At 38.0% G+C, this 27,851-nt stretch overlaps 1 protein-coding gene across 1 annotated transcript; it reads right to left on the bottom strand.

The window, feature by feature from the left end:
• Window positions 1–631: 631 nt before the first annotated feature.
• Window positions 632–27,298, bottom strand: FBXO15 (F-box protein 15). Its single transcript, XM_063323981.1, has 11 exons — window positions 27,175–27,298; window positions 24,085–24,204; window positions 22,063–22,167; window positions 17,483–17,725; window positions 16,998–17,207; window positions 14,959–15,088; window positions 12,539–12,621; window positions 11,222–11,367; window positions 7,044–7,109; window positions 5,445–5,569; window positions 632–2,072 (listed from the first exon to the last, which is right to left on the bottom strand). Exons 2-11 carry the CDS (start codon window positions 24,114–24,116, stop codon window positions 1,803–1,805), a joined length of 1,410 nt encoding a protein of 469 aa, XP_063180051.1. The 5' UTR covers window positions 24,117–24,204; window positions 27,175–27,298; the 3' UTR covers window positions 632–1,802.
• Window positions 27,299–27,851: the final 553 nt, after the last annotated feature.

Below are 27,851 nucleotides of genomic sequence, written 5' to 3'. Positions count from 1 at the left end.
AGTCAAATGCTTTAGAAATTGATTGCTCTTTAAAGAAAATTAAGTACTTTTTAAAAAAAAAAAAACAAAACACAAACACAAATATTGAAAATGCAACAAAAATTCAACTAGAATGAGCAGTGACGGAATTCTTGCCATTTTATGGCTGCTGAGTGCCCACTGACTTTGGTAGCTTCACAGCAGGTCAGAGAACAGACTTGCACATCTCAAAGGATCAACGTAGCCAGAATAATTCTACATCTTCGTTTACAGGCTTAGCAGTGAAGCCAATAACCAGGATGACTTTGGGACTGAGCTATCATTTCCTTACTAAAGATAGTGTCTCAAAGTCTAACTTCAGGCAAAAGAAAATCTTGACTGGACACTTGTCTGTGAAGCATGAATTTCAGTATGTTGTTCTGGCATTCATCACACCCAGTCCACTTGTTAAAATATTTATATTACTTCAAGGGACCACAGTCACCATCAGCAGTCAATAAGAAAAGAGACAGAACTGATCATGCTTGTTACGCTGGCAAACAACCAAACACAGAAATGTTTCTTCCTTAGGCAAGGTTATACAAGTCATACTAGAACTCAATCAGCCTTAACTTTATTATCTTTAAAAGTTACATTAAGAAACAACCCTATTGCTGTAGTGTAGATCTCCTACTGTCTCTGTAATATAGAGCACAAATGCTTATACATAAACATTGCTTGCATGAACCAGTTAATGTACTTAAAAATAATTTCTCTCTTTTCTTTATTTGTTTAAGGAAATCGCTACTATAATAAAGTCACAGATGTAAACAGACATTGTGTTTCTTTCTTAATGGAGTACTGTGAAACTGCACAAATTTGCTGTGGTTTGTAACACGCTATGTAATGGCACTAGAGTCCCAGTACCGTGTCATTTTATTTTTTTTATGCAAGGAGTAGATTTGGTCCTAAAGTTACTTCAAGGAACCTGAAAGATCAGGCACATACATTTAATTTTTATATGAATACTTATTGCTAGATAAACGGTACCAGATATGCATCGTTTCCAAAACAACTGAATGTTACGTGCATTCAGTAAGAGCAGACATCGGCTCAGCTGTGCTGATAATTGGGACACTTATTCATCAGGCAAGATATGACATGAGTATCTAGGCTCAAATCAGAAGGCTAGAACATGGGAAAACAGAACAAAGAGGAATTTAAAAAATTTCATAGTAGATATTGTATGTGATTTTCTTAACAAATGCCTTAACTGGCATACTGTTCATATCTGTGACTTCCTACTATCTGTTACCTACTAGAATACATTTAAGTGAAGTATTTTCTGAAAAAAAGTATTTATGCATTTAACAAAACCTAACAAAACCTGTTATTTACCAACAACACTAATGAATCTGAAGGGAACAGCACACATGCTGTTTTACTACTAGGCATAAAAGTCAATATTCTCAAAAACAGTGTAGCTTACATAAGGTAAGGCATCTTCACAGTATGTCTCTCACAAGAACCAATGTCTTAACCATAGTAACAATTATCTATAAAGAAAAATATTCCTAAAAATAATTTCAATATACCAAGTATCAGAAACAGACTATCAACAGAGAAGAAAAACATTCATTTATATCAACGTGTCTCTTCAATCCCTCCAATACCAATTAAACAAATTATGCAATTGCACTTGTTACTGAAAAATTTACGGGAACAGATGTGCTCATTGGTATGAATTTTAAGCATCAGAAGTTTAATGTGTTTTCTGTTGGGTTTTTTTTGTTGTTGGTTTTGTGGGTTTTTTTTAAAGCAATGAAATTAGTGACCGAATTAAGTCAGTAATTTGTTCCATACCAGTTATTTACCTTTCTGGTGCTTATATAAAGCACCAAGTTGACTATAAAATACTCCTTGGTTTCTTCCAACCATACCAACTCAACACAGACTTTACCCTCTGAATCTGCATAGTCTGTGGTATAGATATGACCCATGTAGTCATAAAAGCTAGATGCCTTGGAAGATAGTTCCATGTAGACTGGGGCACTGAAACACCAGAATGGTTTTCCAGCTTCATCCAAGAGAGTAACATCCATCACACAGCAGTCCTACAAACACAAGCAGAAGACATTATTTCCCTATGCTGTGGCACAGTAAGTAGATCTGTCCATGATTTTAGGAGAAATATCAAGGGTTCAAAGAGCAATTTTTGGTATGAAGGCTAAAAATTTAAAATATAATTGACAGTGCTCCACTGACTGTTGCAAAGCAACAAATACTTATTTAGAGGTTTCCTGCAGAAATCAAGATTGCAATCTACAGACATCAAAAACTGCGCTACAGAAGGTAGCACTGCCAACCTAAATCAGACATTATTTCTTGAACATTTTTTAAGCCTTTAACATCTGTGTTTCATTCAAATAATGATAAGTCCTTTCAATATGAGAAATAAACCTAAGTTTAAATTCAGGTGCTAAACTTGCATGAATGCGGCAATGTTTGCAAAAGGTACTCAAGGAGACCACTCCCAAGTCAGTGTACACATATGACAATTACCTTTACATGCCAGCTATAAATGAAAGGTAAACATCATTTTTTGAATGGCTGCAAGCTTCAGATGCCAAAAAGTTAAGATTAATATATCTTTCCACCTTCCAAATAATTCTTCCTTTTAAAAATTCTTGAAAATATTTCTTCACAACACTACACAACTATACCATTTTATAATGCTAAAGTCAGGATGACAATTCTTCAGCACTTGCAAACTGATGGTTTTACGCGTGCCTTAAAAGCATATGGGTTGTGTGTCATTGTTAATATCAGCTGTTACCTATTCTCATGAGTTCTGAATCACTAAATGAATCAGATTATCTTAATTATGCTGTATATCTGCATTAATTCCAAGAGTATCATATGCTCCAAGAACATAAACAAACCAACATCACATACTCCATGCCAAAAAATTAATTTGGAATGCTTTATTTCACTGTACTACATAGTTGTGCTTCCATTGCTTTAACGTTTTTTTTTCACTATTACTGTACTTCAATCAAACAATACAGAGCAGATGGCACATACATAAGAGTTAATGTGAAACATAGTTTTCTTAAGTTTGTTACTGTAGACTATGCTGAAACTACAAAATTCAAACCAAATCTGATGATCATTTAATAACTTATATGAAGTACAAATTTACTTGAAACAAGAAAGAATTAGTATTTCCTGGTCTGACATCTTGCATATCAAGTACCAGTTATGAAGACTAAAGCAGGGTGGCCTTGAGTGTTGGGGTTTTTTTCTTCCCATGTATTTCCAACTATCTGTACTTCAGCAATTTTTTTTTTTTTTTTTTTTTTTTTTTTTTACAAAAAATACCCAGAAGTGCCTAAAAAAGCTTTTTTTTTTTTCTTAGATTATTGTAAAAAATTCAAATTAAAAGAAAAAAAAAATTCCAATAAAATAAAGGCAGTGGCATGTTCTGCTGCCATGGCTGATTTGATTTGGCCTTCACATGTTTTAAGAGTTTGAGATTTATGTTAAAAGCAAAATTGAATTCTACCTACAGCTATATATTGACATGCACAATCTCTCACCACAAAAAGACGGGTTTAAAAAAAAAAAAGTTTGTTGTTTTTTTTTTTTTCCTAGAAACAAATATTCAGTATGACTTATGCTGTAAGCACAAAGGACAGAGCTAAAGTGAAGACTACAGCCATAGCTCTCTGTTTCCTCTGACAGTTAATTTCCCAGATTTTTATGTGCTACTCATGATTATTTTCATGGAAGAAAAAATTCTGCCAAGCAGCCGTAAATCATATAGAATCATAGAATGATTTGGGTTGGAAGGGACCTTTAAAGATCATCTAGTCCAACCCCCCTGCCATGGACAGGGACATCTTCTTCTAGACCACGTTGCTCAAAGCCCCCTCCCACCTGACCTTGAACATTTCCAGGGATGGGACATCCACAACTTCCTTGGGCAACATAGTCCAGTGCCTCACCACCCTCATCATAAAAAAAAAATTCTTCCTAATGTCCAATTCAAATTTACCCTCTTTCCGTTAGAAACCATTGTCCCTTGACTTGTCACTACAGGACTTGGTAAAAAAAAAAAAATAAATTAAAATAAACTAATTCGAGCCTGCACTATGGTTCTTAATGAACATTTATGGCAATTAAAGAAAGACAGCAAACAATTGCCATAGAAGTGTTTTCTTGTTAGCTTGAATTTCTTGTAATTACCAACATACAATATTTTTATTAACACACATAGGGGAAGGATTTATTGTTCTTTTGAAAACAAACACCCAACTCAAAAAAGTTTAGTACAAACTGAGAAAAAAATGCAAGTGAACACACTTGTTACTATGCAAACAAGGAATATGAGGGGAAAAAAAATTGCTATGAGCAATTAGAGAGGGAGAACTGAATGGAAACTGTAATCTAAGGTCAACTGTAGTTGATGTTCCCAACAGATACTAGCAGATTACTAATTTTGAAGATAAATTTTATAGTCCTTATTCCATAGGAAAGCTGGCTGACAGTATAAACTATAAACAAGTATGTGACTGTCTATGAGCAACATATTAGGTTATCAAACACAGTTATGCAGGATTAACAGAAATGACAGTTTTATTAATTTTTACTTTTTTCAAAGTACATGCCAAAATTGAAGTCAAGTATTGAACCATATCATTTTTCAGTAGTGCTTATGTTACATTTATCAGAATTTTTGTTACTTCTGAAACATTCACGAAGCTGAGATACGTTAAAAATATGTGCCTTCACCACTAATTGAGAATCTCAAGTAATCTCAAGTAATCACTACTTGAGAACTCATCTCAAACTTTATTTAAAATAACTATTTTAGGAATTTTATACAGGAGAATAAGTGAAAATTCCTCTAAAATACAAACAGTTAATCCAGCTGACCCATGTACGTGACTCAAGAGCTAGGTGCTGACTGCATGAATGTGGACTGTCGTTTCTGCCTGTATCCGTCCGAATCGACTCTTCAACAGTTTATAACTTTCATTGCACATACATGCTATAACAGAACTGCAGAGCATTTCCCCGGGAGTTCAAGACTTAATGTCGGGGTGGGGAGGGGGGGAAGGGAAAACAACAAACCAAACAAAAACCCCCACAAAAGGCACATCTGCAGTACACTTTTTTATCCATCAGTTCCAAGCAGTGTTGGTCAGTCACAGCATCTTTGCTGAGCGGAAAGCACCGGAGTCATCACACATGCATACTGAGTCTATCATGCAATCTAGACTATAAAACAGAAAGGATAAAACTTTTCCCCCCCCTCAAAATTCACATCATTTTTGCAATATTTGAATTGAGACTTTTCACTAGTTACAGACACCTCCCACAAATAAAAACTTTTTTTTTTTAAACTGGCATATTTAGGATGTATAAACATAATTCTGTTTTGAGATAAGCATTTACAAAAACAAAAAATATTTCTGACTGACCTTTACATTGCCTTTAAACGCCTCTGTTTCCCAGGATAAGCCAAGTGTCCCAATAAGAGGCAAGTGCTTTGTATTATCCTTTAAGCTTACAACTGTGAGCCTCAAATATCCATTTGCAATGTCACCTGAAAATATTAACAATATATAACATTATACTACTACAAATCAAACTAAGCCCAAGTACACTGTAAATGTTCCTTCTGCTTTTCTCCATGTATTTAATTTCCTCCCACTCACCAATAAGGAACCCTGACATACAACAATATCTAGATATCAAGTACATTATAGGGAATTTAAGTTGCAGTTCAGGGCTTTAGTTCTGTGATACATAGTAGAAGCAGCAGCTAAAAATATTTGGTATATTTGAGTATAAATATCCGAATGCCACCTAAATGATTTATGCAAGATGCAAGCAGCAAATTCCATGTTCTGTATTTTAAATTTCATGCCACCAGTGCCTTCGTCAGTGCCCACTCCCCAAGAGACAAGCTCAACACATAACATATGAAATAAAATACGAGATACCTACCCCCCTTTCTTTTTTTTAAGTCTCTCTGCTCTGTCTGGTAACTCAAATAACCCTATACAACAGGGTATAAGGATAACTATCAGTCCTCCCTGGAAAGGATATTGCATCATTTAAACTGACAAGCAGTATGCCTATATCAAGGTTTTAAATTATGGATTTGTTCATTTTTTAAATAGCTTTCCAAAGGCCCACTTTCATTTTTTGACAGAATTATTAAGATTTTTTTGTGGCTTTTTTTTTTTTATTATTTTATTACTACACATAACCATATTTCTTTGGTATGTCTTCCTCTCCCCCCAGAAGAGATCAACTTTTTTAAATTGTTCTTTTTTCCCTTGCTATTGTAGGAGGAAAGTTAACCAAGGAGTCCAACAGTCTAATTATAATTTGGGGTACATCATAACAAGCAAGATCTCTGACTAGAAAAAAAAAAAAAGGCATCACATTGTGACACAAGCAGACTTCTTAGTAGGATATTCCTTAAACAAATTTCCTTGAACAAGAGATAGTCTCTTAAAAGAGTAAGTGAAAGCCCTAGAGACCTCAAAGAAAAAAAAAATTAAAAAAAAAGAAAGGAATGGAGCTAAGTATCTAGCACTTGCAAGAGACAGAGAGGAAGAGAGAGAAGGAATACCCAGGAAAATACTGCTTGCCAGGATCCAGCAGCAGGCCCTGGATGGTAAGATGATAACTGAAGGGGCTTGTAGAGGTTTTAGACGCAAGTGGCAAAAGTGAAAAAAGAGAGAAGTGTTTTGCTTGTGCTTCTCCTTCAATCAAGCCCAAGTATCAGCATGAGGCTGAAGACAGAAGCAGCAATATCAGAAAGGCTGGCTTTGAGTTAAAAAGCTGAATCCTGTGTGCAGGAGCAGCAAAAGCCTTTGCCTGGTGGCTGCTGAAGGCAGACAGCTGGAGGCGCAGTGACAGAGAAAGAGAGCCTGCAGTTTACCATAGAAGCCAGAAAACTTCTCTGAATTGGTACTGCAGGGCCAAGCAACTCCCAAGAGATGCTTGGCCACAAACCAACGCTGGGAAGACATCACTCACAAGCAGGGAGTTCAAAGAATACTTACTGTGTGGAGGAAGCAGCCCAATGCATGACAGAGGACAGAAGCGGCAGGTTTCAGGACAGACACTGTCTGGAACAGGAGTGTGAATACAGTGAAACCAACACGGCTTTGCTCAGGAATTTTTTTGTATGGTTGAAGGAAAATGTGTCACTCCAGACAGTGATACCCACTGTCCTTGCAGTGAAGTCCCAGAGAACTCAGTGAAGAAAACGTAAGCAGAATTCACTTTCAGGATCCAGCTCAAAGTGCAAAAAAGGCTATTAGGTTGATACCTACCCAAATGGTTCAGTTCCAAACCTCAGTAAATCAAATCCAATGACAAGATTTCATTCAAGATAAAAATATTTCAGATAAATAGTCAAGCTTTACTGAGTTAACATTGAAAGCCCTCATTTAAAGTTGAGCTTTTATACAAGACACTTTAAACAACACCAGTCAACAACCACTTTTTCCAAAGGACTATTCAGTTACCTGCAATTCACGTTTGAATGGAAGCAGCTATTGCTCTCACTCATTCAAAACAAATGGAAGTTTTATTGGAATAAAACCAGATTAAAAAACCCATACTACTAACAAATTAATGAAGCCTAAACTATCACTACTATTGCATGGCATTAATAACACAAACTGCTGCATTGCTAGATAGGTCACCTGGCTCAGGTGCAAGTTATAAATCCCCTGTTGCAGTTACATCTTAACTTTAAGCCAGAATGGAAATAAGAGACACAGGTCAGGAACCTGAAGGCTAATTATTCATGCATTAGTTAATCCAGTCTTTATATTATTTTTTTAAAATATAAAAGATCCATTGCAGTCCTTATATCCAGAAGAAAGAAAAAGTATGCCTAGAAATCAGCAAGAACCTGAAGTGCTAAGTACTGAAATCCCCCCTTCCTCATCCCAGCCAGATGATAGAAGGAAATTAAAAGCAGAGCAAGCTATGTTAAACATACCAAGGGAAACACAGAGGAAACAAATTGGACAGAGCTTTCTTCAGCCTAATCTAGAATTTGTTTCTTTGCCCCCTTGTAATATCTATAGTCCAGAGTTTATGCAAGACATGTATAACAGCAAAGAAGCCCTTTAATCACTGTAGGTTATAGCGAACAAATATTTCCAAATAAAGGGAATACCAATATAGAGAACATACATCATGTAGACAAACCTCAGAGGAAAGAAACAAATAGCCCTGCAATTCAAAGGCACTTATTTTAGCTAAAAGGCAAGCGAGTTTGTTTTGCTAACCAAGCCGTTGTTGCAAGTTGTAATTTGATCATTATTTTCACAGGAAGGCTGTGTTTAACGCTAGTTCTGGTGGCAATAACCCCCCTCATCATGCTGAAATGGTCATTTAAACTACAAATCAACCTTCAAGGTCAAGCAAAAACATTTCAAATACATGATGTGATATTTTACAAACAAATCTTAAGAGCTCTCTAAACACACAAAAATCACCCCATTACGTTTTGCAGGCAGAACACATTTACTTACATCAACACAGACTAACTCTGAAAAGCCAAGCTTAGACTACCATATGGCTACAAAGCTATGCTTAAAAAGTGGAAAACCTAGGTAAATACATTTCAAGAAAGTTTATTAAAAAGCTAGATGGAGTATTCATGGCTTCTATGAGTCATATGAAAAGCCTGTCACAGCTTCTTGAAAACAAGAAAAGTTTTCTAGTACCTTCAATTCAATTTGAAAGTATTTAGCATATTCACCCTAGAGTATCTGTCAACAAGACCATATTACCAATTCTTTTTAAATGGAAGGAGCATAAAATAAAATGCTAAAAGACAGACAAAACACAGTGGCAAAACAGCTAGTTACTGCACTGCAAGTATTAACAACAGAAAAAAAAAAAAAGATCTGAAGCCATATATTCTCCATCCACTTGGTTCAATGAAGTGTGATATAACTTTTTTAATTTAATGTTAAGAATTTTGCAGAAAGAATTGAAAATAGAGCAATAAAATGAAGAACAACATTAATGAACACTAACAAAAAGCAGACAAATACAAAACTAAATGTTAACAAATCAGTTATTCTGCAGAATAAGAAATGGACATTCCCTGGTAACCCAGGAGTGTCTACCACTTCCTAATGGAAACAAATAAATAAGTAAAACCCCAGTATAATAGCTGACAACTGATCTGTGTCTCAGGTTGTGGAAACTGCCATTGGCATGTCACATCAATGATTTAAAATAATTCTGGATTGAGTAGAAAATCTTAAGAAATAGAAAGCCTTCTCATGATGTTGGAGAACTCCATGCTTCAGCGCGCTCCCAGAAAATGGGACAAAGAGTGCCATTAGAATGGAGTCTAAACAAAAAACTGCAAACCATCAAATACAACCAGCCTGGACAAACCTATACTCCTGGCCACATTCAGGAACACCATGTTTACCAGAAAGACCAAAGTGAACAACAAATTACCGTGAAGATATGTAACAGCAGACAGCCATAAACTGCCTCACTATATCATTTTTGAACACACATTATGGAGGAAAGCAAGCATTTTCCAAAAGGAATTACTGTGCAAGTACGTGGAAGGGAGTAATGAGAAATGAGCTTATTGCCTGCAGAACCACAGCTTCAGCTGGCTAGTGTCCTGTGAGGGAAGAATCAGGCGGCTGTCACACAGCTAAAGGACACAAAGCTGAAGCAGTTCAGAAAACAATCGTGATCATAAAACAGATTCTCTAACTAGCAAAGTGAGATGGCATCACAACTGTAGCTCCTGGACATTTGCTAAAATTTGCATAAACATCAGCTTAATCTTTAACAGAAGTAGCTTCTAAGCGTCAAAAAAGTGATACCAACAAAGAAAGCATGCTACATACTGCTTTCTCTTGTACAACTGTATTGCTAGGAGCATAAAATTTTCATTTTAGAAAACAAAACATGACATTCACCTAGAAAAAGAAAAACAAACCCTAAACCAAAAAGCCAACCCTCTGGTCAATTTACAGAAGAATATTTTGTGGGGTTTTTGAGGGTATAAAGAAGACTCCTGTATTGAACAGCACCTCAGGAGAGATTTCTATTGCTACATGGATAGAATTTCACTGAAGTTTTACCCTTTTAAGTATTCCTTTATTTCAAGCTTACAGCTTTTTGGGAATCTGAAAACATGTATGTTTCAAATTCAAAGGATTACAACACTCCACACTGTGCACAAGGCTACAGTCTAAATGACAGTCCTTGGAGTCATCAAATACACATTTAAAAAAAAAAAAAAAAAAAAAAAAAGTCATGAGGAAGTTTGTTCTAACACCGTAAAAGCACTCAAGCCTGATAACAGTGCCCTCTACTGTCTGCATTAAAAACAGTATTTTCTCAAATCGACAGAAGGCTCATTAGTACTGTTATCAGATAAATACTGGGGAGCAAGAATTAATTTACAGTGTTTAATTTTTTAATTTTAAGTTTAATATTTTAATCTGTCTCTACTGACGAAAAGTCAGGTGTGTAGCTGCAGGCAGGGTTGTGTTGAAGTCCACCCAATATATTTTGCAAAACCCTACTGGAATTATTAAGTTGGGCTGTACTGGAACAACAAGAATAGCCAATCATGTATCATTAAAAGAAATTCTAATAATTGAAAAAAAGCACAGTCAAAAACAATCACTGAAATTGTTTATTACACAATGAAAGGATGTCAGAATAGGCAACCTTAAGCTGACCTAAACAAAAGCTATAAATTGTAAAGTTCACACTATCTTCTACAAATATATTTAAATATTCAATCTGTCAATGCACTTTAAGTATACTTGAGAAGAATTCTACGGAAACAGGTCTACAAAGTGTATGGGGATAAACTCACTCTCCCTTATAGTATACAAGTGGAAGGAACATCAGCCTGCACCAAAAGCTGTGCCACTGCATTATTAACTCATCACCGAACCAAATGAAAATATCCTGACAATCTGCAGAACTTGTATCTCGGGCCTGTCACTATGTCAATGTAACAGCAGGCAGACTTCATATAGAGCAAACTTACACCACCACACAATGCAACATGCAAATATAAAGAAATCACACAATAAACAAAAAGATAGCTTACTCTTAAATATCCATTTCAATTTCTCCCCTTAAAACAGAGATATTGGATATAAGAGGGAAAACATAACAGCAGAGATCATTTTAAAATCAGACATTACTGTGCTGTCAACTCTACCTTTTCTGCAGAAGAGGCTCTTGAATGTACCACACAGGTAGGTGCAGCTTCCACCGTGGATATCAAGATGTAGACTGTAATCATGCAGTCCATATTCTGGGTCAACATCATCCAACATGGGTTTATTAGGTGGAAGTGCATATTGACTTTAAAAATAATAATAGAATTAAGCAAAGGGGGAATGACTTAATAGAAAGAGATCTAGTAAATAGCCCTACACTCTCCTATCATCTTAGGAGAGGTTATAAGAGGGGAAAAAAAATTATTAGAAGATACAACTTTTCTTCTTTATTAATGCTTTTGATAACCAAGCATCTCTAGTTCATCATACTTCTTTTAAGCTGTCTAATACTTCTAATTAGCTGTCCAGCCTAGCCAAAGGTACTTTAAAAGGTACATTCATTAAACTCCAAAATACAGACTTGTTTACGCATGCTAAAAAGAAAAAAAAAAAAAGCCAACTAGCTACAGGTTTCTCTGGAAGAGCAGTTATTGAATAATTTTGTGTGTACTAACCTAAAAGAGAAGCTACTGTACATAAATGACAAGAAGAGCCCAAATCCCAGAGGCAACTGAGCAGCTCCTAGATAGGATCCTATTTGGTAGTAAGGGAGACAGTGTTAAATTTTACATTCTGTGTGAAAAGAGCCACGCTACGTTACAGCGGACACATGAGATTACCAGTAGATACAACAGTATCGGAGCAGAGAGCTGAGGGGGTACATTGAGGAGAAAACAAATACCCAAAAATCATCCTCTAAAGCTAAAAACCTCCATCTTTTTAAACGGTTTACAGTGTATAAACAGATACTATATTATACACTGCAATATACACATATACACAAATACTTCATAGGAAATCCAGCTATTTTTTCCAACAGGACTGTATGATAAATGCAGGCACCTTACCAGTTTACTAGAATTTTTTCTTCCCTCTTACACAGATAAAGATTATTTTCCTACTTCCTAAAACATCTCCCTCTTTTCTAGGTCTTTCAGATAGGAAGAGGGAATAAAAAGACTGCTTACGAAAAGGGAGAAAATATGGGCAGTGTATTTCTAACTTTGTCAATACAGCAAGCACCAGTACACTTGTATGACTAAATTATCTCCTTAATAGCATAACAATAGCAACATTTTAATATGAAAATACTTACACAGCTTTGTATATAGTTACCATAACTGTTGTTTATATTAAGCAAGAATAATTACTGCCTACATATAAACCTCTTACCAGCAGCCAATTTTAACTGTAAAACTCAAAGCTTTATTCAAAAGGTTATCTTTATTACCCACAAAGGAGAAACCAAAACTTACACAGTAGCAGAACCCAAAGTGCTTCTCTCAAGAAGTTGATGATAATGAAGACTCGCCATAACAAAAGCAATTTCATTTTTCTCCTGAAAAGTTAATTAAAGTAAATTTATTTTCATATGGAAATACTTTTTTTCACAAGGTCTTCCTGAGCATTAAAATTCATAGATAAATGCTGCTGCTTATTACTCTGCCAGTTACTGTAATAACGTTGATAATGACTTGCTTTAACACGTGGACTCCTCTAACTACTACTGTATTTTCACAATAATACAGAATATATGTAAAAGATCGCAGCATTTCTGTATTATGGGGGAAGGGCAAAAGTTATCAACAGCATTCCATGAATTGTACTTCTCTAGCTTCTACTCACCACTTTAAAAATGGACACCTAAAAAGAGTCCAACAGGCCTTACACCCAGCTACTAAATACCTAAGCATCAAGCTTATTTTCATATGTAAGGAACTATTGGCAAAGAGGGAATCATCACTGAGGAATACAGAGCTATTCAATAGAAATATTGACTTTCAAATAAAACCCCAGATGTCTTCACCAGATGACATACCCTTGAGAAAAGACATACCTTGTACAGGCCCTCTATAGCTCAAAGAAAACTTCAGAGCTCAATGTGACAACTAAACAGAGCCAAAGGTATCTATCTACTTCAAGAACACAGAATACTAGGATTTCAACTCTTTTTTTTTTTTTTTAAAGAAAAATGCATTTCTAAGTCCTACATTCGCAAACACACAAGTCAATAGCAAAATTATTCACAGCCAGCAGCCTATTACTGTCCTGAAAAGTGGGCAGCTATTGTTTTCATCTCTGGGTTACCAAACAGAAAATGACATGCCCTACTTAAACTTTTTTTTTTTTTAGATACTCCTGCAATAGATACAATGCAAAATTACAGCTAAAAAAAGATATGACAGAGATTTATCACGCACATAGAATCTCTCAGTCTTTCTCTGTCCAAATACCAGAAAGCCCACATAACCTGTCCTTAGCTGTCGAAACTACTAGCATCATCAATTTCTGTTACACAGCTAAGCTAAGACATGTGGCATTTAAAATTATTACACCCATCTACAGTTAACTGCCTAATGCTACTCTGCCCACATAGGGAATAATAACAGCTGTTCAGAAAAGTAAGCAGGAAAAATACACTAGAGTGAGGCACTCCATGCTTAACAACTTTGTGGAACTTAGTTATGGTTGAACCATTTCCAGGTGCTGAAAGGGTTCTCTTTCCAAGCACGGGAAGGGGTAACATGCTAGCAAGACCACAGGGACAACACCACAGGGACACCAAACTGCTAAACTTCTGAAGATACAAAAGAAACGTCTGTTCGCTTATTGGAGTTTTTCATAGAGACAACCTGTAATAGGCTCAGGCATGTCAGCCAGCCTCAGGTTTTCTAAGAAATGGACGCCTCTAAGGAAGAGTGAAACAAATATTCCTTCTGCAGTTTTAAACAATTCCTCTGGTGATTGTGCGCATTTGAGGTAGCAAGAGTTTTCAGCTGGAAATGAGACACAACTTAGAGCAACTGTTCACAGGCTCCCTGAGGCAAGTTCTTTGCCAGTGCCAAATACTGTAAGTCTAACTCATTAACATGGCTCGGGGAGGGCTGCCACCTCGGAATTCAGTCCAAGAGCAGAACACCTGAGACAGACTTCCATACCACCCAACCGTACACAGCTTCAGGCAGACACCTGGGTGCCAGCGCATTCAGTGCAAAGATGCAGATTCCTTTAGAGAAGTCCACTTCAGATGTTTTGTACTGCCTTCTAAAGACATCCATCTCCACACACAGCCTACAGAGACTAACCCTTTAACTTAGACACTTAAAACCAAAAACTGAATATTCCCAAAAGGGCACGATTTACAGTGTTCCTCCTGCTAGAGCACGATACAACTACCTGGTGATGTAGATTAAAGGAAACAACTAGCAAAGTTGCCTTGTGGGAATTCATCACTTTGAGTGATGGGGACAGGGCAAGGCATAAGTCAGGGGAAGAAGCACATCTCTCCTCAAAACGTTCTATTTAAAATGTCTTTAGGATATCAAACTTTGGCGTGTGAAGACTGCAAAATAAATACAATAAAACACAGAAATAAGATCAGTACAGTATCTAATACACTACGATACATAACTGTTCTCTTAATTAGAAGTGGATTTTTTTTGAAAATTAGATACTTCTGCAACAGCTCTTTAGAATACAATAAATCATTGACTAGCTGTCCCTACTTTTATTTTCTTGTTGTTTATTTAGACAAGATCTTTCAAAATCCAAAGAAAAAAAAAGGAAGACAAAAAAAAAAGAGAAACCCCCAAAACTCCCAAAATCCCAAACTACAAGGCAAAATAATCTGTTTCTTCAAGTCATAATAAAACATTGAAACAAAATGTTATCTTACCTTCCAAAGTCCTACTAAAAGTCCTGGATTGAGACCGAAGAGCTGGACGAGTTTATCGGCACCAAGTGCTACACTGCTTTCAGTCAGGTTAGCAAGATGGTATTCAGCAATTAAGGAACGTCGACGAGGTCTTTGAAAAGAACACACACAATGTAGCAACAAGACTGTGTCTCCTTATTTGTGTAAAAGTTCAGCCTAATTCCACTTTTAACTCTGAAGTCTGACCAACAGCACAGGATGAAAACGGTTTTAAAAGCATTCAGCACGCATAGCCATAAACTTCTGAACAACTACAGCATACTAGCAGGATCTCAAAACCCAACAAGAAATGAAACAAAAGCCACCATAGGATGGCTATAGGATACTACTTAAAAAAGAAGAACATGTATGTTTACCCAATATTTCAAAACAGCTACAGAATTACTTTATAATTTGTTTTTAATACTATGTTGGTACTAGATGGAACATTTTTCAGTATGAAGCAAGCTACTAAAAAGCTAAATTCTTCTTCCACGGAAACAAAATTCCAAGAAAAAGATCAAACTGTACATATAATAAGTTAAAAGCTTCTGTTAAAGGAAGCTTTCCCTTTTTAGAAAATAATTTCTAGATTTTGCCTGTAATTGAAGCAATTTAGCTCCATGATACCCTTTAACTAAAGTTCATACTTCGTAAGCGTTCTTATTGGCTAACAATGCATAAAAAAGAGCAGAAAGCGGAGTCTGTGTTGCCTATTCAGAATGGAGAAATAACTCTTTCTAAAACCCTTCATAGACTTAGGCTCTTATTATATTCAAAGTTGTTCCTAGATTTGCCAATAGCATCACAGTAGTATCACCTACCACCGCACACTGCTAGGGAGGCAGCAACTGCCAAGAACTTCGTCACATTACCTTCAACTGTAAGATTTGGGGCAGGGATGGGACATCAACCCTCTCCCTCTAAGTCAGTCAGGCTGGTATAAATACAGAGACTTTCCTAAAGTCCCTGGCACTAGGTCCTTATATTCTTAACATTCTGAGTAACATACTGATATTTGTGAAATCATTACCTTCACGTATATTCACAAGCTCTAACAACTTATGATTCTGTGAAATAAATACACTAACTGCCTGCAAATTTTTACTATTTTCTACATATGAGTCATCATCTTGGTGAAACAACTACATTTCCCACACAATTTGACTGCAAGATTGTTTAGCTGACTTTACACAAAAGGCTTCTCTTTATTATTTTTTTTTTAGGTGAGTACTTTGCTTCTGCTTGAGGAACCATGTTTTTTGTAGGTGAACAATTCTCTCTTTTTCAGAGCTCTACTGCTAGGGGTTTTGTGTAAGAGGGATACAGATTATACTGCATATAGTAAAACAACACATAAGAGAGACATGTGGAAAACTCCTTGACAGCAACCAAATACATACATACCTCAAATACACACATTTAATTTAAACATCTTTTCTGAGAATATAATGCCAGAAAAATATTGTACACGCTTAAGTTACAAAATAACAGCTATCCCACATTGTGCTGTAGACTACTTTTTTTATATGAATGTACTTATACTGTACTTGCTGCCAAACCCCAAGTTCCCTAAATTCACATACACATCTAACAAACAGAAAAAAAAAGTAAAATGTTAATAACACAGATTACCTGATTGTAGCTACGTAAACATATATCAACTGTTCCAATCCAAATGTCTCTCATTAAATTTTGCTAGATTTGCATGCTTGTTGCATGGTCATTTCTATCTATGCCTTAGTTCAGCTTTCCAAGGCAGGACCTACCAGTCTGTATCTTGCATGCCAGTAGCTACATTAACCTATGAATTAATGCCATAGCTTGCTGGATTATATCCGTTCCTTGCTAAAAAGCTCTACCAGTGAAAAGAAGGACATAGGCTTTGAAAAAGATACTACAGAGAGGCTTTCTAAGAAAGAATTAACAAGTTAAGTCAAACCAAGGTCAGATTACTCCTACAGACACATTATCAACCAGCTACACCAGAAACCCCTCAAAAATCCTATGTTAAAACTCACCCATTCTTGCTGGGATCTCTGCTTTGGTCAGGAAGCAATGGCGTAACTCCAAATAGTTTTAAGGCTGACAGGATGTCTAAGCATGGCCAATTTGTACTATACCATAGTATAGTAACAGATGTGTCCTTAAATGACAGGTTTGCCTTCTCCATTATATGCTCCTTTCCATTTTTGTCCTTTAGAACAATTATCCAACTCAAGCCAGAGGCTCTGTTATTTAGGAATTGAGAGGGAAGAGGGGTGTTAAAAAAAATAGATTCCCAAAGTGACAAAACCTAAACTATGCTTCCAACAGAATTCTTAAATTTCTACTAACCGCTACTTATGTTTCTCAGGCTAGGTCATTTAGAGGCCATCATTGTATCTTTCCATTATAATATATATTTTGTAGCTCCATTTCCATATCCCCCCAGCATTTCCAAAGCCATTAATATTCCTTACATTGTTCTCAAGTAAACATTTTTTTGTGACAAGGCATTGCTTACTTGATAGCTTCTTTGTTTTTACATGGAAGACCTGTATAAGGATCTACAGGTTTAACAAGTCGCATTACTCTAGTTTTGACAGCAGCTATTTGTTTGAAGATGTATTCTTTCTTCCAGTACCCAGGCTTTCTATCATGTAGAGCAGCACAGTCCAAGGAAACAGTCTCTGTTTGTTCAGACGTCATTTTCCAAATTGTCCTTTTTGGTCGAAAACAACTGGAATAGATTCTCAGCCAGATTCCACTGAAAACAAGAACAGAATAAATAGGAAAACCACATGAATTTCAAGAATAATTACTTAATTATTCTTATACGCATGTCTCAGCTACCACTGAGCATAATGTTAGCAGAAAAACATAAAGTCCTAGATTATCATCAAACTGGGTTTAATCTAAATCTAATTTTACAGAAGACCAGAAACTGTAGCCTCCTACATACTAGTCAAGAAAATTCAAAGGCACAGTTTTACACCTTTCCCCCATTTTGATCTTCCAACAACTCACGTGAGGTCAGTTGCCCTGGTGCAAACACGAAGGCTCAGGAACCAAAAGATGCTAGATGTCAGCATTTGTCACGGGCTTACTAGGTTATCTCAAGGAATATGGAATCTCTGAACACATTTCTTGTTCTGGATTACATATACCAAAAGAGATCTACTTACAACTTTCTGCTCTACTACAGGGGGAAAAAAAAGGCGGGGGGGGGAGTTATTCAGTTAATTCTTACAATATGACAGTAAGGTTGATAAACATCTCAACTACATATACACAAAATGGTTGACTAGTGCTCTAGAAAGTAGGATCATCAGATATTGGGAACCTCATGCTGTTTTACGCCTCTCAAGAGCACACTAGAGTATGTGTTTTTTAAAGGCCTCCCTTCCCTTTATGCTGCTACTTCTTTCACAGATTTTAAAATCTGAAGCAGATTTAAAAAAAAAAAATACAAAACAAAACCCAACAACAAAACAAAACAGTACATATCTCAGAGAAAGCTACCAGGAGGAAACAAAGAGAAGGTAAGTCTTGTCTGTCTGCCTGAAAATATAGGATCCAGGATGAAGCTCAGAGACAGCATAGCCATACTCACCGACTTAAATGAAAACTGATTAAGGTTAAGCAGTTACTTCTGAAGATTCCACCCCAAAAACAATGACGAATCCTCCTCACACAAAATCAGCTAGTGGAAAAAGTGTTTTAATACCTCTTACTCAGCAAAGACAATCTGGACCTCTCAAGTTTCTCACACAGATCCAGCTGAAAGTGGGGTGGAAGAGGACAATTAGAATCACCTACGTTTGGTGGTAGTACCACTGTCATATCAATCCCTTCTGCACTATCTTTTGAAAAGCTCAGAGAAGACATGTCTTTTTGAAGAGATCAAAGAAACATGAAACAGGAGTGATGGGTTCATCTCTTTCCTGTTAGGAAAAATATGAGGTCACATTTCCACCCCCAACACCACAGTATCTCTAGGACAGTTCAGGGAATATTGAGTACAAGAAGTTACAAGAATACAAGCAACAAATTGTGAATAAAGGTTTCCAATAAGTTTTCTAATTTTAAAGTGCTAGCCAGACAGTCTACACAACTGCACTAAAGAAAATTAATAGCAACAGAAACAAATTCTCAAGAGAAAGTCTCTACCATTTATCAGCAAGATTACCGTTACCACTCCTCACTTATCCCCAGGCAAACTTACACTAACGTGCTTTGTAATGCATTTTTTACCTCCTTAAAGCACTAAAGTATTCAAGGACTGAATCCATCCCACGCTGCCTTCTACCCATGAAAACCACTCTCACTTCATCACCTGCTGAGAATAAGTCCCCACACGCCCGGAGCCAGGCTCTTTGTTACTGATGCAAACATACTCAGGAATTTTGCACAAACCATCCAGCCTGCTGCTCTGCAGATATATGTACAATTTCCCACAGCCATTTTTTGACTCAAAGCTGTTAAAAACACACAGACCCATAAGCTTCTATGACTGGTTAAAGGGGGGTTCACAGTCAACATGAGCTTCCAACTTTCCTTTCACAAAAATGGGATGGGGGTAGGGGGAGGCACAACAGGAAGAACAATCCCATAAGTAAAACAAAAATTTAAGATTTAATTTTGAGACCATAAAAGACAAGACAACCCAGTTATCAGATAGTATAAAACATTTCTGATGGTGGGAGGAAATTCTTATTTAACTCCAAAGCAGCTCAGAGTTGTGGGATGATGAAAACAGAGGAGAGATGTCCTTGACACACCATCATTGGGGGAAATTGAGCCATGTATCATCCAACTGATCTTAATCAACCGAAAAAGTCCAGTAAGATATCTTCCTATAACCCTCTCCTGATAGTTAAAAACCCCTTCCCAAGACAGACATCTTTTCTTTTATGGGGAGAGATAGTCAGCATCTGGTTGCACAATGCTGAAAAGACAGGGGTAGTAGTAGGCATTTCCTGCATTCCGAAGGTACAGTCTCAGGCAATGTAAGTTGAATGAAGACAGTCTTGCCACCAACACCTACCGCCCTTTCTCCTCAGTTACTATTGCTTCTTCCTTTCCCAAAGCAGCATTGTGCAAGCAGATAAGAAATCAGTTCAAAAAGGTCAAAAATTCAGTCAGTGCAGGGAGGAGGAGGAGAGAAAAAGGGGGACTTGGAATCACAAGCTTTTACGCAAGTATCACTGTCCCTTCATCTTCAACTTAAGAATTCAGGGTAGACAAATCAAAAAGGCATCCAACAGAGAAGTATGAATTCGTCTCTTTCACAGCAGAATACGTGCCACTTTTGCCTCAAAGTATTAAGTATAATATTCATCTTAAGGCCTCTTATTGGATGTTGTTACAAGCCAACCCAACCTCTTACTGCTAACTCAAATGCCAGAATCAGACACGCGCCATTGTCAGTCATCACTTCACCACAATAGCAAAAAGATCTCAGCAAGGCAAAAAGATCTTCCCCTGTGCTTTTGCTTCTCACTTCCTCTCATAAAAGCACTTTCTGCTGGTGATCAAAACCCTCAGGCTTTCAGCCAGACCATCTATACAAGCTTCTCACACTGCATGACAGGAAGGCTGGAATAATGCCACATGCTGGGGTGGAGGAGGTACAGAAAGGAGGGTCAGAAACATTTTCCTGCCTTCAGCAGTTACATTGAAGACATCAGTGTCAAGGAACTGTTAAAGCGCAGACATTATCTGAAGAGCCCAAAGACAAAGCACAGCATTAGGCAGCACAGATATATCATAATGAAAGACTGATGGTTCTGTTGCACCAAGGACAGCATCCTGTACAACTGGGACAGCAGAAATATCCTCAAAAAAACACTCTGCCTAAAAACCAAGATCAGATTTGTCACAGAGATATGCAGGGACTTCAATTAAAACTTATGTTAATTCACCAAAAGATTCAGGGACTCAAGAAGGTGCATTAAAATCCAGTGGGAAGAAGTGACCTAGTCCCATTGAACCAGTCAGTCTCCTACATAAGGGGAAAGTAACTCCTCCTCGAATCCCATTTGTATGCCCATAGTAATCTCTGTCAAGATTAGAAAATGGAAAGACACATTGTTGAGATGAAGACAGATGAATCAGCTTCCCTTGAAGAGTCACAATGATTCTATCCTACCTTACTATCCTGAAGTGGAAAATGCATATTAAGATATATAACTTGTGCCAACTACGCAATTTTTATCTACACACACCTGCTGACAGCCTCAAAAATAAATCTGGATTATGGCCTTCCCTTTAAATTCATTAGTTCTAAAGGTGTCAATGCCAATGTTAACTAATTCACTGCACAAGTTTTGGCAAATAAGTGAGAAATCTATGAATACCAGATGCAGCAACTTCCAATATAGGAAGAAACTTTCTCATTTAAACAACACTAATGCAGCAGAATCCTAGAAAAAAAATGATACCCAGACATCCTATTTATCATGTACCAACTACAGCTTCTCCCCTTGATCCTTGCACAAAATTATCGTGATACTGGTAGAAGCAATTCGTGAACTCTGTATAAGCAACCACTTACAAAAAATGTGTCAATATTTATCTTTGCCCCTTTTGTTTTTATTCAGAAGGCACCAAAATTTGACAGAAAGAGTAACAGATAAAACCCACTAATGAATCACTTGACTAAATCAAGCCCTCTGCAAAAACCTCATGAAAGAGCTAAATAAGTAGAACTTCAAAACTATGAAAGCTATGACAATTCTACAAAGCTACTGGCTACACATCACTAAGGATTCCCTGAACCAAAAAGCCTGTGCAGGTGCATGTGAATATAAACAAATACATGCAACTTTTACAACAAAATAAATGCTAATAGCAACATTTCAAAACAATGTATTTCACTTTCACCTCATAACTTCCATTAAACTTAACAGGGCTTGCACAGCTAGAATTCCATACAACACGTTGTACTGTGAGCTATGCAGTACATTTTCAGCAGAGTAATTGCCAGTAGGTACATGCATCAGTGCTCTGGCATCAGTGAAACTAAATCAGAAAGACTCATAACTCAGATAAACTCAACTGCTGCACAATTAAGACTAGCACTTATGCTTCCCTCTTCCTTACTTGTCATTGGCCAGATGATAGAAGTGCTTATTCACACAACCAACACACAGTAGGGACACAGCATCCAAATAGGAAAATATCTTCATCAGCATTTCTGATGGCATGCTGGAAAACAAAAGAAAGAGAAATACCGTTAGACTTGCCTGCAAACTCCAGAAATGACAATGCAAAGAATTTTAATCCCAAGCCAGAGCAAAACAAAAGATGGAAACTACAAGCTTGTAAATACACAAATCAAAACTCACCTGAAGAGTTAATGTGCAGTTTGAGTTCTCATTTGTCTCTCTGATTGAAAACATTTGCTTAAAACAATTCACCACAACCTATTCAAGTGGCACTACACAATTACCTGAAAAGTTACAGGTTTATATTTTCAGTAGTTATCTTTAACCCTGTTTGACATAGAAGTACCTCATTCGACTTCAGTTTTTCGCTGCTTATACCATGATTTTAACACTTAGTCCATAACCACCAGCAACTGCCAGAACTGCGAATACTTGCTCTACTCCTGACTGTACGTGCTGTCAGGTCTCAGGATGTACCATGACAGAAATGTCCGAGTGAAACAGTGAGATCATGCTCTACCTCTGCAAATCTTCAAACCATGTGTGCTCAGGGGTCTCATACAGTTTTAATTTATGTCAACAGAAAGATGTGAACTTCAAAATAAGGCTGAGTGGCATCTTGAGAACATTAATGTTCGTGTGCATCTGTAAGGCTGTCTGAAATGCAGGTGTCAGCCTAAGTACAACAAGCACAACATAACGTGGAGATGAGCCACCATGATTTTTGTATTAAAAGACAGAAACCTCATACCCTTCAAGTAGCATCTGGAACTGCGCAGAGGTTTTTTTTTAAAGATGTATTTTATACTCTAATTTTTTGGAGCATGATAGTATGGTAACATCAAAATCACCACTGAAAATACAAGCTGCTCTGAAAGTCAACACCTCAGCTGTGTCTCTTGTCGATATACTACAGTGTCATTTACAACACTTGCTGATTTATAACACTTGATTCCAGAGGCGTACAGCTTTCAAGCACAGAATGATAATAATGCCAATTCTCCAAGTTTTGCATTAAAACTCAGAATCTTAGTTGCACTAACAGAGGCAACCATGACAAAACTTGCAGTTATTATGGGAACTAACTCACAGTTTAAGCCAAAAGCAGTTAGTGTATTTATTCCAGAGAGAATTTAGAAAAGGTCCTTTAAGAAGCTGCAAATCAGCTAAAATAATATGCTTGATCTAGAATTCTCAACAGTAGTTTTTACAGTCATATTATTTTTTCTTTGAAGGAAGCTGATAGAAATTAATTGGTTTTTTTTTTTTTTCTTTTTTCTCTTGTCTTTCACACCAAACTAACAGCATATGGGACTGAACTGGCCATACAATGAAAAACAAAGAAATGACTACACAGGAAGTTACAAAATGTATAAAAATAAACCCTAATTAATCTTTCATGTAACATGTTCTTAGATGTGTTTTGTAGAAACAAAACAGATTTTGCAAAAAGAAAACAACTCACAGTTATATTGAAAGGGCCCTTTCATTGTCAAACATGGAGGGAAACATTCACCTTGCAACAAATACGCAGCAGTGACTTTATTCCTTCCCCGTCATCCCACTCCCACCATCCTAAACCTCTCTGTACAAAGCAATAAGCATCAAGAGAAACATCATAAATTTAATTCCAAACTGGCTTTTTTTGAAGTAACAGAGTAGCAATTTTTATTCTCAAGGAACATCACAGACCGTGATTTGCAAAGGAGTTGCTGAACACTTTATATTATTTGGAAAACCTACACACTTCACATGAACTTCAAAAAGGAGGTGAGGGAAAACCATGCTTGAAAACATTAGAAGGTCAACATAGGACCACAAAGTAGGCCAGGAAAGGAAAATTTTCAACTCAGAACACCTGACATGGAAATCTCCAAGGTATGAACATAATAACTGTAAACAGTAAAAAGATGGCTTACAGTGTGCACTCTTACTCCTAAACTGAAGACATACTCACCTCTCAATACACAATCTAGGCTTTGGTTTCATGGAAGGCGTCAAACACAGACTTTTAATTCCAGCATTTACAGCTTCAGAACATTCCCCAGGCCTGGCAGCAAAGCTCCTTGACCTATTCCTAAAAAGGAAAAGTTGTTAGGAGTCACATCATCACAAAATGAAGAAATATGCATATTGTGCACAACTAGACACCACGTCTCAACTGAGACAGGATTCAGGGAATATATCACATGGTAACTCATTATTATCAGTTCACAAATCTGAACAATTATTGTCAAGTTAAAATACCTGACATCAGGAAGAATACCAGATTTAAACTCACAGCTGTCTCTCCTACGATTAATTTCTCACAATAGTCAGAAGGAATATAGTGCCACACCACCAAATCAGTTTCAATCCAGTAGAGATCTATTAATATTAGACAGCTGCATCATTTTGGCCACCATAATCAAGCACCAGATAGGCTCCTGTAGTAAGTCAAACTCACTGATTAATCTTCTGTTTTGCAACATTACTCCAGAGGCATTTTTGAGCCATCCAACTTTGCTAAGCTATTAAAAAATAGCAAATAAAACAATACCTTGCAGTTTTAAGGTCAAAAACTGACAAGGCTCAAAAAGAATTCCCTTGACTATGCAACAAAATCATATTTGAAACAAACTTGGAGTCTCATTTCAGATTTTCCCCTGATAAAATACTAGCAACTCTGCAGATCAGTGTTAGTTCAACAGGCAAGATGGGTATGAATGTTTTTATTGCTCATTAACATGTAACAATTTGGACACAAATTACTTTCTCTTCCTAAAAAAAGCAATTTTGCATATTTCTAACTCAAATTCTTCCAATCCAACTGGCCACACATTTTTTTTTCGAAGTTTCCTCATAGTAAGAGCTTTGTAAGTTGTAATTACAAATACTATCATAAAACCACATAGAAATATTCAGATGGAATTTCAGTCTTAATCAAAACCTTACACTTCATACCCACTGATGCCACAGAGCAGGCAGAGCTCCCCATACACTCTGTTAGTGATGGTTTGTATTGCCAGCTGACTTCCTAACACCTTTTCAATCCAACTCTGGGTTTCTAAGCAACCAATCGATGTTGGGGAAAAAAAAATAACATCTGATTTCAAAGTACACGGGTAGGCCATACACTTAATGCACGCTGTTCTTGATTAAGATTGGTTTACGCTCAAAGAAAACTAAAAGTCAGAAGAAAAGAACAACTCTGCCCTACATTGTCAACTGTGTTACGTGGAAAAAAAAAAAATCCTGTAAGTAACTGGAAATTGTTAAAACCATAACACAAAAAGACACGCAGGATAGACTAACAAAATTAACAACTACAAAAAAGTAACTGTGTATCGAATACGCCCCGAAGGTCAAGCAAATGTTTTACTCGTGTATTATTATCAAGTAGTACACTTAGATGAGGAGATGAGCCTGTAATAAACTGCATTTTTCAAAAGCCATTAAAGGGACTTAGAGATACAAGTCCCGTTCAACAGCAGCAGAACTACCACTTCTGTACCTTTGTGGGAAGCATGTACCAGGCTATTACGCCCTCTATCTATGCCAAAAGCACACAAAGATACCTAGTTTGGGCATACCTACACGGGCTCCAGGTACAGGAGTAATTCAGATCAGGAGCTGGATCCTGGATTTTGCAACACACTTTACCTGGTACAAGCATAACCTGCATTGCCTGTGTTCAGTCCTTCTTGCTCTCTTTTTAACCACTCCTTGCACCCCCCTCTTCTTCACTCCAGGAAGGAATTTCTGAAGAAAAATGTTGCCTACACATGCCTTGAAAACTTTGACATAGTATCTACCACTTTTGTAAGCTTCACTTCAAAAACAGTATTGGATTTTTGCATCTTCCAAAACAAAAACATTCTCAAGGTATGAAGAAACAACACTAAATCTATTGCAAAAACTATTTTTCAAGTATTGTGTGTGCTAAGATTTGAAATTAGTATTAACAAAGTGCTTTTACACCACATTGACAAAGCTTGCCTGCCCAAGTTAAAAATTGATGACAGCTGTTACTCTTCCTCTTTAGAGACTCCTAGTCTGAGATGCACTGGCTTAGAGGCACAACAACCTCAATTGCTATTTCATTAGCTTTCAATTTGTGAGAGTCATTTTTTTACCGGTATTTTCACTTTCATACCCTGTAGTACTTGCAACGCGACTATTGGTTTTTTGCTGGTCAGGGAACAAATCTATTTCAAAGGACGTATAGAAAGTTGTAAGTAATGACAAAACCTGTCTGCTTCTCCAAATGTTAAAGTGCATCTGGGGATAAACAGAAATGACAGTATTGTTTTCACATCTGTTTTTTTTTTTCCTTAGCTAACAATTCCAAAGTCTTTTAAAAAGGTATTATCCATTCCATTTAGAGGCTAAAAAAAAAGGGGGAAAATGAAAACCTATGAAACCCAGGGTTGTACAAATGGGGTAGCAGAAAAAAACCCTGCTTTCTCAACTTTGCTTCTAAGATTGGTGCTTTACATTTTTGGAAGCTGAACCTGTACTGTAAGAATTAAGCTAATCACACCCTCCACAATGAAATCGTCCCATTTATTACAAAGGCCTAGCTACCCTGATCATGTATACATATATATATACACATTAGCCACTAAGCTAACTAGTACTTTGTAGACAGCCTACTGCTTAATAGACCTTATGACCTCCTCTAAGCTCAAGCACATACCCAAGTTCAAGTCCCACTACTCAGACTGTAACCAGCGCATTAAACCTAGGCCTTCCGTACACCTGGAAGCACCTGTGTTTCCTATCGCAAGGCACATCACCTCTACAAAGCCATTCTCCTCCACAAGGCCAGGGGAGGGAGAGGAGCGCCATGGCCATGATGGAGAAGGGCCCAGCTAGAAACCAGACCCATGAGGCAGGTGGAAGGGGTTTCCTAGAGGAGCAATGGGAGTGAAGGAAAAAGAACAAAGCACCCCACACGGACAAGGTGGAAAAGACGAGCAGGCCGCTCCGGGGCGGCACAGCCCCGCTCCCCACTCGACGTCCCCCCCGGCAGCCTCTCCTCAGGCCACGCAGGGAGACCCGTTACCTTGGCCCGCCGGCCCGAGGGGCGGCGACGGCTGCAGCAGCGGGGGTAAAAGGCCCGACCTCGGCGGCAGCGGAGGGAGCCGCCACCTCGGCTGCCGGGGCCTGGCGGTTGCCGTACAACCGCAGGGCCCGGCCGCGGCCCGTCGCCATGGCCAGCTCCGCGGCGGGACACCGACTTCGCGCCCGGAGCGGGGAGGGAGGAAGGAAGGAAGGAAGGAGGCAGCGCCACCTCCCACCTGGCGCGGCAGCGCCCAGCCCGGGAGGGGCTGGTGTCTGGGAGCGCTGCCCAGGGGGAGCCTGCGGGTGCCCGCCTCCCCGCAAGAATTGGTGTTCGCCCCTAAGATGAAGTTTATTTTTAACTGGAGAGAAGGGACCCCGCCTCCCCTCAGCGGCTGCAACAGCCGCCGGAGCAAGCGCCGAACGCACCGGCGGAGCGAACCCGGGTTGGGACGGCCGTGACCGGTTGCCCGCGGGGGAAGGATGAGCGCCGCACTTCGCCCTGCCCGCCGCGGCGCGGCGCCGGCTTCCCGAGAGCTCCGGTGCGGGGGGCACGCAGAGCGTTAATACACCGGGGGACGGCGGCGACTCCCGCCGTGAGCCGCTGTCGGGAGCTGCGACAAGGCGTCCCGCCAGCCTCCCGCTCCGCAACGGAGCGCGGTCTTCTCAGTTGAAAAAAAA

Source organism: Chroicocephalus ridibundus, chromosome 2 (genome assembly GCF_963924245.1).
Source record: "Chroicocephalus ridibundus chromosome 2, bChrRid1.1, whole genome shotgun sequence".
Classification (NCBI taxonomy): domain Eukaryota; kingdom Metazoa; phylum Chordata; class Aves; order Charadriiformes; family Laridae; genus Chroicocephalus; species Chroicocephalus ridibundus.
The sequence above is the reverse complement of the archived record's forward strand: the minus strand, read 5'-3'. Positions and strand labels throughout refer to the sequence as shown.